Consider the following 12,141-nt stretch of genomic DNA (forward strand, 5'->3'; position numbering starts at 1 on the left):
ATATTAGACATCTGAAAATTAGGTGGGTGATAGTTGAAACCTGATGGTAAGGGATGATGTGCAAATGGAAACAGGTGAGAGAAGGGGATGTTTGTTTGTTATGCTCCATGTTGTATGATGTGGGCGATCATAGTGTTGACCATGACCTTTATTGTTCTTGACAAATTTCTTTCCATTGCCTTCTCCTGGGCAGTGTCTTTACAAGATGGGTGACAACCCCAGCCATTATTAATACTCTTCAGAGATTGTCTGCCCGGAATCAGTGTTCTCATGACCAGAACTTGTGATCTGCACTGGCTGCTCATACAACCATCCACCACCTGCTCCCATGGCTTTATGTGACTCTGATTGGTGCTACACCTTGCCCAAGGGTGACCAAAGGTGGAAAGGAGATCCTTACACCTCCTTTGGTGGAGACGTATCTCCACCTGCCACCAACATAGTCTGTTAAAGCATCTCATTCAAATGGTAGATCAAGTACCCACACCTCTGGACTCAGTTTTATACCAGCAACTCTCTGACTCAGCGATGACACAACAATCCATTGTAGATATGTAAGATATAAGGGCACTACCCTCATAATGTCAACAGATGCACTTGCAACCCGGGTCTGAGTGTCGCTACCAGCTGTCAGTTTTGCTCCATTGAACCCAGGAGATCTGAGACCAACTCTTCATCTTCTCAGCCAGCTGACGCCATGTTCTGGACCTTGGTTTTACTGATTCTTTTTGCTCTACACTTGTACATACAGATGTATATTACTCCGAAAGCTTCTGAAGAAAGGACGGATTGCGAGCAGAGTGAAGATAGTGAAGAACCTGAGACGCCGGAGAAGCACGCGGCCGATTGTTTGTCTGAATGAGCTCTAAGGACTGAGAAATAAACAGTGAAGAATGTGACCAATTTGATTCTGTATTTCCTTATTTCTGAAAGTTCAAAAGAAGTTGAAAGTAAATTCATTATCAAAGTACGTAGATCTCCATAAGACCATAAGATTTCAGAGCACAGTTAGGCTATTTGGTCCTTCAGGTCTTCTCTGCCTTTTCATCATGGCTGATCCGTTGCCCTCTGTCCCTATTTCCTGCCGCCTTCCCGTATCCCTTCATGTCTTGACTAATCAAGAACCTATATAAAATTATGATGGGTACAGATAGAGTGAATGCAAGCAGGCTTTTTACACTGAGGCCAGGGGAGAAAAAAACCAGAGGTCATAGGTTAAGGGTGAAGGGGGAAAAGTTTAAAGGGAACATTGGGGGGGGGGCTTCTTCACACAGAGAGTGGTGGGAGTGTGGAATGAGCTGCCAGATGAAATGGTAAATGCGGGCTCACTTTTAACATTTAAGAAAAAATTGGACAGGTACATGGATGAGAGGTGTATGGAGGGATATGGTCCAGGTACAGGTCAGTGAGACTAGCCAGAAAAATGGTTTGGCATAGCCATGAAGGGCCAAAAGGCCTGTTTCTGTGCTGCTATGTTCTATGGTGCTATGGTAAATTAAAAAGTAAACAGTGTAAAGCTACTGGTGCTTCTTAAGTGATAAGACCTGGGTGGTAGCAGGCAGTTCAGTTGTCTAACAGCACAAATAGTTTAACCACGAATAGCTGGACAAGTTATTCAGACACTACAGATTATTCCCTTAGTGACGGAACTTCTGTTGCTTACTAACCAGGGGAAGCATTGCAGTTTAAGAACAAATTCATAACAGATCTGAATATAGCATCTTAAATGATGTACTCTGAATTTGCAGCATCTGCAGAAAGTCTTGTGTTTACACAACAAAAGTTTTAACATTCTTTTACAGTTAACTCCTTTACTGAGAATTACTTTATTCAAACCAGTTTAATTTTTTTTAATTAAAAACAAAAAATGCTGGCAGAACTCAGCAGGCCAGATAGCATCTATGGGAGGAGGTAGTGACAACGTTTTGGGCCGAAACCCTTCATGAGGAGTGAGGTAACATGGGATGGTGGAGAGGGGTGGAGTAGAGAGCTGGGAAGTGATAGGCTAGAGGGAAATGGGCTAGGGGGAAGGTGGAGAATTATGGGAAATAAAAGTGAAAGAAAGGTAGGGCTGGGGGGAGATTATAGTGAGGGGGTAAAAAAGAGAGAAAGAGAACCAGACTAAAATAATAGATAGGGATGGGGTATTAACAGAGATCTGTGAGTTGGATGTTCATGCCGGCAGGTAGGAGGCTACCTAGGCGGGAGATAAGGTATTGCTCCATCGACCTGCGTGTGGCCTCATCTTGATGGTAGAGGAGGCCATGGACAGACATGTCGGAGTGGGAGTGGTCTGTGGAATTGAAGTGTGTGGCCACAGGGAGATCCCGCCACTGCCAGAGGAATGAGCGCCGGTATTCGGCGAAACAGTCTCCCAGTCTGCGGCGGGTCTTCCCGATGTATAAATGGCCACACCGGGAGCACCGGATACAGTATACCAACAGGTGAAGTGGTGCCTCAGCTGAAAGGACTGTCTGGGGCCTGGGATGGTGGTGAGGGAAGAAGTGTGGGGGCAGGTGTAGCACTTCTTCTGTTTGCAGGGATAAGTGCTTGGAGGGAGGTCGGTGGGGAGGGATGGGGGGGATGAATGGACAAGGGAGTCGTGTAGGGAACGATCCCTGCAGAAAGTGGAGAGTGGGGGGGAGGGGAAGATGTGTTTGGTGGTGGGATCCCATAGGAGGTGGCGGAAGTTACAGAGGATTATACGTTGGATCTGTAGGTTGGTAGGGTGATAGGTGAGGACCAGGGGGACTTTATCCCTGGTGGGCTGGCGGGGGGATAGGGTATGGGCAGAGGTGTGTGAAATACGGGAGATGATATGGAGGGCAGAGTTGATAGTGGACGAAGGGAAGCCCCATTCTTTAAAAAAGGAAGACATCGCCTTTGTGCTAGAATGAAAGGCCTCATCCTGAGAGCAGATGCGGCGGAGGAATTGAGAGAAAGCTGCTTCTCCCACCGGGCTGTGAGCGACCATCTCTGCGATGAGGAGATTCCTGGCCTCTCTTTCCACGTACCTCCTGCACCTCCGGGCCACCTTCTTTGGCGTGAGTCGTGGACCCACCCGCTATTTCATCCTTCGTCGGATTCATGCATGCAATCGTCGTTTTTCTGACTTTGTTTTGTCCATCAAACACCGCAAAATCTCCCATCTGCGGACCCCAGAGCCCATCGGCTCCGACGTCAACACGCATGAATCTCGGATCGCGACCCCCGCTGCCAATTACGGCACTGGACAGACTCCGAATCCTGATTCCAGTACCACCAACGCGGGTTCCTACAGCCATGGACACCCCCTCAGAGACTCCGGCCTTGACCTCTGAGCTGGACCTCCACGCCTGCCCTCTCCCCTCCCCCCACCAGCTCGCTGCCATCTGATCCTTCCGAGCCTGAGGTTCAATCACCGGTTCCCAGGCCCTCGGGGGCTTCAGCTTCCTCTCACCCTCACCCCTTCCCCGCTGACTCCACTAGCCTCCCACCCCCCTCAGACCAGAGCTCTCAACCCTGCTGGGTCTTCACCATCCCCTCCGACCTTCCTCTCTCTGAGGCTGAGCGCTCTGTCCTTAGTAAGGGCCTCACCTTTGTCCCCCTTCGCCCTCACCTCAGTGAGTTCCGTGTGTGCCAGGACGTGGAGCTCTTCTTCCGCCGGCTCCGTCTTTGAGCCCACTTCTTCGGTAGGGACTCTCCCACCCCCACAGATGACCCGTTCTCCCACCTCCAACCCTCCTCCTCCTCATGGACTCCCCACCCAGGACTTCTACCCACCCTGGATCTGTTTATCTCTAATTGCCATCGGGACATTAACCGTCTCGACTTCACCACCCCTTGCTCCAATTCCAACCTTACCCCCTCTGAACGCTCTGCTCTCCATTCCCTCAGCAACAATCCCAACCCTACCATCAAACCCACTGATAAGGGGGGTGCTGTTGTCGTCTGGTGCACCGACTTGTACATAGCGGAGGCACGACGACAACTCGCTGACACCTCCTCTTATCTACCCCTGGACCATGATCCCACTAGGGAGCACCAGTCCATTGTCTCCCAAACCATTTCCAATCTCATCAGCTCGGGAGATCACCCATCCACGGCCACCAAACTTATAGTTCTCACACCCCACACTTCCCTTTTCTACCTCCTACCTAAGATTCACAAACCTGCTTGTCCAGGCAGACCCATTGTCTCTGCTTGCTCCTGCCCCACTGAACTCATTTCTGCCTATCTCGACTCTGTTTTATCTCCCTTTGTTCAATCCCTTCCCACCTATGTCCGTGATACTTTCCATGCTTTACATCTCCTCAAAGATTTCAAGTTCCCTGGCCCCCACTGCCTTATTTTCACCATGGACGTCCAGTCCCTATAAACCTCTATCCCCCACCAGGAAGGTCTCAAAGCTCTCCGTTTCTTCCTTGGTTCCAGACCCAGCCAATCAGCTTCTACCACCACTCTTCTCCGCCTCGCGGAATTAGTCCTCACCCTTAACAATTTCTCCTTTGGCTCCTCCCACTTCCTCCAAACTAAAGGTGTAGCCATGGGCACCCGCATGGGTCCTAGCTATGCCTGCCTTTTTGTCGGCCATGTGGAGCAATCTTATGTTCCAAGCCTACACCGGTATCTGTCCTCCTCTTTTCTTGCGTTATATCGACGACTGCATCGGCGCTGCTTCCTGCACACATGCTGAGCTCGTCGACTTCATTAACTTCACTTTCACCCCGCCCTCAAATTCACCGGGTCTATTTCCAACACCTCCTTCCCCTTTCTAGATCTTTCTGTTTCTATCTCTGGAGACAGCCTATCCACCGATGTCTACTACAAACCTACAGACTCTCACAGCTACCTAGACTATTCCTCCTCCCACCCAGTCTCCTGCAAAAATGCTATCCCTTTCTCTCAATTCCTCCACCTCTGCTGTAATCTCCCCCCAGCCCTACCTTTCTTTCTCTTTTATTGCCCATAATTCTCCACCTTCCCCCTAGCCCATTTCCCTCCAGCCCATCACTTCCCAGCTCTCTACTCCATCCCTCCCTCCACTTCTTATCCCCGCCCCCCCCGACCATCCCATGTTACATCACTCCTGATGAAGGGTTTCGGCCCAAAACGTCGTTATTACCTCCTCCCATAGATGCTGTCTGGCCTGCTGAGTTCTGCCAGCATTTTGTGTTTTTATTTATTTCCAGCATCTGCAGATTCATTCGTGTTAATTTTTTTTACATTTGTTTCACATCTATTTTTTTTCTTCTGATCAGCTCTTTTGGGCAACACATTCCCTGCAACCAGCAGTAAAAGTTAGTGCCTTTTGGTCATGTTGCACTTCCTATGGTATGGGAGTCTAATGGTTAGGAATGGAGAGGGGTATAGGAATTTCCTTAGCCAGAGAGTGGAGAATCTGTGGAATTTGTTGCCAAAGGTGGCTGTGGAGGCCAAGTTATTGGGTATATTTAAAGCAGAGGTTGACAGATTCTTGATTGGTCAGGGCATGAAGGGATACAGGGAGAAGGCAGGAGATTGGGACAGAGAGGGAAATGGATCAGCCCTAATGAAATGGTGAGGCAGACTCAATGGGCCAACAGGCCGAATTCTGCTCCTATATCTTATAGTCTTATGAAACCACATAAAAAATCTTAGGTGCCTAAGGCTTTTGCACATTACTGTGCCTCAAAGGATATTATACTAGAAATACCATTTCCTTTTCAATCAATTTTCCTTGCCTCCATGAAATAGAACTCTCCTTAAGGAAGGAAATTTAATCTTAGGGGTTTATTGATATAATGACTTTCCACAATTTCTCAAACAGTGCAGCAGTCTCATCTTTGCAGACACACAAGAGACTGCAGATGCTGGAATCTGGTGGAAGAAATAAAGGAACAGCCAATGCTTCAAGTTGAGCCCTTTGCCTTCACAGACACTGCTTGACCCACTGAGCTCCTCCAGCATTTAGTGTTTTCCCTCTCTTTAGCCACTGACTGGTTAATGCGATCAATTTCCCTTTCAAAGCTTGCAAACTGAATTTTAAATGGACAAGATTATCAGTTACTGCAATTTGGCATGCCTACTAAAATACTTGTAATCAGAATCAGCATCAGGTTTAAAATCAGTGGCATATGCCATGATATTTTTTGTTAATGTGGCAGCAGTACATTGGAATACATAATAATAACTACAAATTGCAGTAAATATGTATATATAAAGTTGAATTAAGTAAGTAGTGCAAAAAGATAAGAGAAAAAAAAGTAGTGAGGTAGTGTGCATGGGTTCAATGTCCATTCAGAAATCAGATGGCAGAGGGGAAGAAGCTGTTCCTGAATTGTTGAGTGTGTGTCTTCAGGCTCCTGTACCTCCTCCCTGATGGCAGAGGGGAAGAAGCTGTTCCTGAATCGTTGAATGTGTGTCTTCAGGCTCCTGTACCTCCTCCCTGATGGCAGAGGGGAAGAAGCTGTTCCTGAATTGTTGAGTGTGTGTCTTCAGGCTCCTGTACCTCCTCCCTGATGCTAGCAATGAGATTAGGGCATGTCCTGGGTGATGGGGGTCCTTGATGACAGATGCCGCCTTTTTGAGGCATCACTCTTTGAAGATGCCCTGGATGCTGGACAGGCCAGTACCCATGATTGAGTTAACTGAGTTTACAACTTTTTGCAGCTTATTTCCATCCTGTGCAGTGGCCCTCCATATCAGATGGTGATGCAGCCAGTTAGAATGCTCTCCACAGAAAATCTGCAGAGATTTGCCAGTGTCTTTGGTGACATACTAAATCTTCTCAAACACCTACTGAAATACAACTAGACATTCAATCAAGTAACACTGCTTGTTTCAGGATTATCCAAATTAATTCAGACTTTCTGTAGAGAAAGATAGTGATTACGATTTAGGAGTTGTTTCATGTCAATCAGATAAGTGGACAAGGTTGCCACAAGAAGGAAATGAGATGACTGCATTGCCTGTGAAATACTCCAAAAACATTGCATGAAAACTCAGGCCACATTACCCAGATGCAACCAACGTTAGGGGGACACGAGATGTTCTGAATGTAACTCTATGGACTTCTAAAAGGGAAATGCCTTCCTTCCACCCATTTATTTTATTTAGTATGGTAACAGGCCCTTCTGTAGCAATGAATCAGCATTGCCCAATTGCATCCATGTGACAAATTAACCTAACCCATACATTTTTGGACTGTGAAAGGATACCCACGCAGTCACGGGAAGAACATACAAACTCCTCATAGACAGCAGTGGGAACTGAAGCCGAGTCGATGACACTGTATTAGCGTTATGCTATCCCCTATGCTACCATGTCATCATGGTCAATAATTCTCCCCCATGTAACTAATATAATGTCCCATACTACTACTAAATCTTCCCCCATATTTAACTAAGTATCCTAATGGAAGTGCCAATCTCCAAAGGCTATCTTGCTAATTACCTCATACTTGGCCTAGACTCCGTACACATGCCAGCTTCTGTTTAAGACACAGGTCCTCAATTCCTGCAGCCCATGTGTCATCCAATCACAACATGAATCCTGAAGTCTCTGCACCCACATCTCACCTCCCAAACAGAAATCAAAGCGCGATGAAGAACATGACCATAGAATTATCATGGGCTGAAAAATGGAAGAAGGAATTTGATGCAGCAAATGTGAGGTATTGTACTTTGGGTGGACAAACAAGGATAGAACTTACACAGTGAACAGCAGGGCACTGAAGATACAGTAGAAGAGAGGAACCTGGGAATACGGATACCTAATTGCTTGAAAGTGGTATCACAGCTAGATAGTGTCGTAGAGAGCTTTTAGCACATTGGCTTTCATAAGAAAGAGTGTTGAGTACAGGAGTTGGGATATTATGTTGAAGTTGTTTAAGATATTGGTGAGGCCACATCTGGAGTATTGTGTGCTGTTCTGGTCACCTACCAACAAGAAAGATATCAATAAGATTGAAAGAATACAGAGAAAATACAAGAACATTGCCGGGTTAAAGGGAAAGGTTGTATAGGTTAGGATTTTACTCCCTAAAGCGTAAAAGAATGAGGGGAGATGAGATAGAGGTACACAAAATTATGAGGGATATACTTAAGAGTAAATGCAAGCAGGCTTTGGGTGAAAATAGGACTAAAGGTGATAGGTTAAGGGTGAAAGGTGAAATATTTAACAGGAACCTGTTGAGGATCTTCTTCACTCAGAGAGTTGTGCAAGTGTTGAATGAGCTGCTAGCAGAAGTGGTGGATGCAGGTTCAATTAAGTGTGCAATAGTAGAACATAATGGAATAGTGGCTGTGAACTTCATTAGCAAACATTTGTCAGCTACCCATGAACACAAGAGATTATGCAGATGCTGGAAATCCAGAGTTAAACATACAAAATGCTGGAGGAACTCAGCAGGTCAGCCAGCATCTATGGAGGGGAATAAACAATCGATGTTTCAGGCTGAAACCCTTCGCCAGGACACAATTATGAGTCCTGAAGGAGAGTCTCAGCCTGTTTATTCATTTCCACAAATGCTGCCTGATCTGCTGAGTTCCTCCATCATTTTGTGAGCGTTACACCAGTTATCAGCTACAAGTTTTCTCCACTCTTAATTCTAAATCAATCCTTACCCCTTCTGTGAAAAAGTTTCTCAGCATCTTCAGACTGGGAACTCGGATTGGCAATTTCCTGAAAATAATCAGTGGAAACAAGGATCAAAATATATCAACTTGCTCGACATATCTGCATATAATTATCACAGAACTTGGTTACAAGCTACAAACCAAGCCCAGTTTATGACCAGGATCTAAATTAAAAAGCATAAATTATCTAATGTTCTAATTATGTCTTGGAGCCCAAAAATAAATAAGGGTGCTTATACACTTTAGTTGATAGTGTGAAATAGTGTTGTGTTAATGTTTCTATCTAAGCTTTCATTGAGGTTAGCAACCTTGAAATGCCAGATTCTGATAAGCAATCTCAGCGAAGTGGTTAGCGCAAAGCTACCACAGCACCAGCAACTTTGGTTCAATTCCCACCACTGTCTGTAAGTGTAACACTGTATGTTATCCCCATCACCACGTAGATTTCCTCCAGGAATGTTTCCCTCTCTCATTCCTCGTTGAGCCAGAAGGGCCTGTTACTGTGCTGTATCTCTAAATAAGAAAACAAAAATATTAAAAAAATGAAATGCCTTTTGCATTTAGATGTTATGTACATTCAAAATTTTGTTTTAATTTCAATTATAGTTGCTTTTGGAATATACATTAACTTTTTTCTTAAACGATCCAATGATCATACAAAAATTATTAACCATTAACCAATCAGAATCAGCTAAGCACAGCTCCAATGCCATATTCAAGTTTGCTGATAGCACCACCGACATAGGCCAAATCATCAGCATATAGGAGGGAGATGGAAAATCTGGCTGAGTGATGCCACAACAACCTCTCACTCAAAGTCAGCAAGATCATGGAGTAGATTATGGACTTGAGGAGGAGGAAACCAGGGAACTATGAGCCAGTAATCATCAGAGGATTAGAGGTGGAGAGGGTCAGCAACTTTAAATTCCTCGGTGTTTTCATTTCAGAGGAATTGTCCTGGACCCAGCATCAGTGGAATTGTGAAGAAAGCACAGCAGCATCTCTACTTCCTGTGGAGTTTGGGAAGATTTGGCATGACATCTAAAACTCTAACAAACTTCTACAGATGTGTGGTAGAGAGTATATTGACTGGTTGCATCACAGCCTTGTATGGAAACACCAATGCCCTTGAACAAAAAGATCCTAAAAAAAAATAGTGGACACGGCCCAGTCCATCATGGCTAAATTCCTCCTGCCATTAACCACATCTACACAAAGCACTGTCGCAGGAAAGTAGTATCCATCATCAGGAACTCCCACCTCCCAGGTCATGTGCACTTCTCACTGCTGCCATCAGGAATGAAGTACAGGAGCCTCAGGACTCACACCACCAGGTTCAGGAACAGTTATTACCCCTCAACCAACAGGCTCTGGAACCAAAGGGGATAACCTCACTCAATTTCACTTGCCTCATCATTGAAATGTTCCCACAATCTATGGACTCACTTTCAAGGACTCTTCATCTCACCCTCTCAATATTTATTTATTATTATTATTATTTCTTGTTGTATTTGCACAGCTTGTTGTCTTTTGCACACTGCTTGGGCGCCCAATTTGGTGCAGTCTTTCATTGATTCTATTATGCTTTTAATTCTATTATGCATTTATTGAGTATGCCCACAAGAAAATGAATCTCAGAGTTGTATATGATGACATATATACACACCTTGATAATAAATTTACTTTGAACTTTGAAATATAGACTCAAAGTCTCCTTTGCCTGTGGAGGTTAATATTTCCCAGCCTCACACTCATTCAAAAAAGATTCAAACATTCAAAGTACATTTATTATCAAAGTATTTACGCAGTCTGCAACTTTGAGATTCGTCATTCCGTAGACAGCCATGAAACAAAGAAACGCCATAGAACCCATTCAAAGAAAGCATCAAACACCAACACACACAAAAAAAAGAACAAATCGCACAAACGGCAAAAAACAAGCGATATTAAGCATCAAACCGCAGAGTGAAACAGTCTAGGAATGTTTAATTTAGTTCAGTTCAATTCAATTTGCTCCTGCTAATCCATGCTATATCTTATTTGAATAGGTTAGGACTTCATTCTTTGAAATGTAGAAGAATGAGGGAAAATTTCATAGTAGTATAAAAAAATTATGAGAATTATGGATAGGGTAAATACAAGCAGGCTTTTCTACTGAGGTTGAGGGAGATTGGAACTAGAGGCTATGGGTTATGGTAAAAGGTGAAATGATTAAAGGGAACATGAGACGAATCTTCTTCACTCAGAGGGTGGTGGAAGTGTGGAGCAAACTGCCAGCAGTTTCAGCATTTAAGAGAAATTTACATGAACAGGAAGGGCTTGGAGGGCTATGGTCCAGGTGTAGGTTGATGGGACTAGGCAGAATATTAATTTGGCATGGACTGGATGGACTGAAGGGCCTGTTTCTGTGCTGTAGTGCTCTATGACTTTAGAACTCTATGAAACTGGACAAAGTTGTTCTGAGAACATTGCAATTGAAGACTGTAATCTTTAAAAAGCAGTCTGAAATGCTGCTTTAGTAGCACTTATAATTAGCTTTTTTAGGACATTTCTCTCTGCAAGGTCATATTGTTTCAGTTGCACATCCCTACAGATAATGAATTATTACACAATTTGTACTGAATGTGGGGAAATTTTAGAGTTTGAAGTATGGTTGGTGTATATTTTATCCTAGTACTTAAACAGGCCTTATCAAATTACATATATAGTGTGTTACCATATACTACCTTGAGATTCTTTTTTCTTGCAGGCATTTACAGGAAAACAAATACAATAGAATTTATGAAAAACTATAAAGACTGAAAAAAAACAAATGTGCAACAGATTTTAAACACTTTCTAAATGAATTAACAAAAAATACATTAGTTTATAGCAATAATGTTTTAAAAATGCAAGACAAATGAATGATGGAACAACTAGTAATGAGGTGTCAAATTTTCTGAGCACTGTAAACATATGCCATGCATAAATGGATATCAGAATGGAGATCCTCCAAAACTGTGTCATTGGTGATCTCAATGCAATATGTTCCTAGTTTCATTGTGAAAGTCCCACAGACTGTACCCAACTGTTGCATTTCATGTCAGCAAGGAGCAAAAGCTGTGTTTCAGGATTTGTGAAGTTACTACATGTTTAAGTGATGTCAATAAAATCTCAGATGCCCTAAGATTGAGTTTGGGCCAATTTCCCAATCAAAGGCTGTGTTTTCAACCAGAAATAATTGTTAATTTCCACTTCTACAGTATTGTGCAAAAGTCTTTGGCACATATATATAGCTGAGGCGCCTCAGACTTTTGCACACTGCTATAGTCATTTTTAGGCATTGTACCGTACTGCTGCCACAAAAAAAAACAAATTTCATGACATATGTGAGTAATGATAAACCCGATTCTGATCTGGGTCTCTGTTGTGGACTGAGAGTGGGAAGGGGGCAGGGAGAGGGGAGTCATGGTTGGGAAAAGGGGAAGGGAGAGCAGAGGGAGGGGGAAGCACCAGAGAAGTTCTGTAAAGATCAATGAACCAATTGTTTGGAATCAAATGCCCT

General features: G+C 44.0%; 1 protein-coding gene across 11 annotated transcripts in view; it reads right to left on the reverse strand.

Moving 5' to 3' along the window:
• The window catches only part of LOC132384984 (rho GTPase-activating protein 23-like), a 510,483-nt gene that overhangs the window by 104,937 nt on the left and 393,405 nt on the right, over positions 1-12,141 (reverse strand). For all 11 annotated transcript variants that reach the window (XM_059956701.1, XM_059956700.1, XM_059956703.1 and 8 more), the window contains one exon: positions 8,586-8,643. In XM_059956701.1, the coding sequence (XP_059812684.1) occupies positions 8,586-8,643 (58 nt within the window). The remainder of the gene's footprint in view (positions 1-8,585; positions 8,644-12,141) is intronic.

Source organism: Hypanus sabinus, chromosome X1, assembly GCF_030144855.1.
Source record: "Hypanus sabinus isolate sHypSab1 chromosome X1, sHypSab1.hap1, whole genome shotgun sequence".
Lineage (NCBI taxonomy): Eukaryota > Metazoa > Chordata > Chondrichthyes > Myliobatiformes > Dasyatidae > Hypanus > Hypanus sabinus.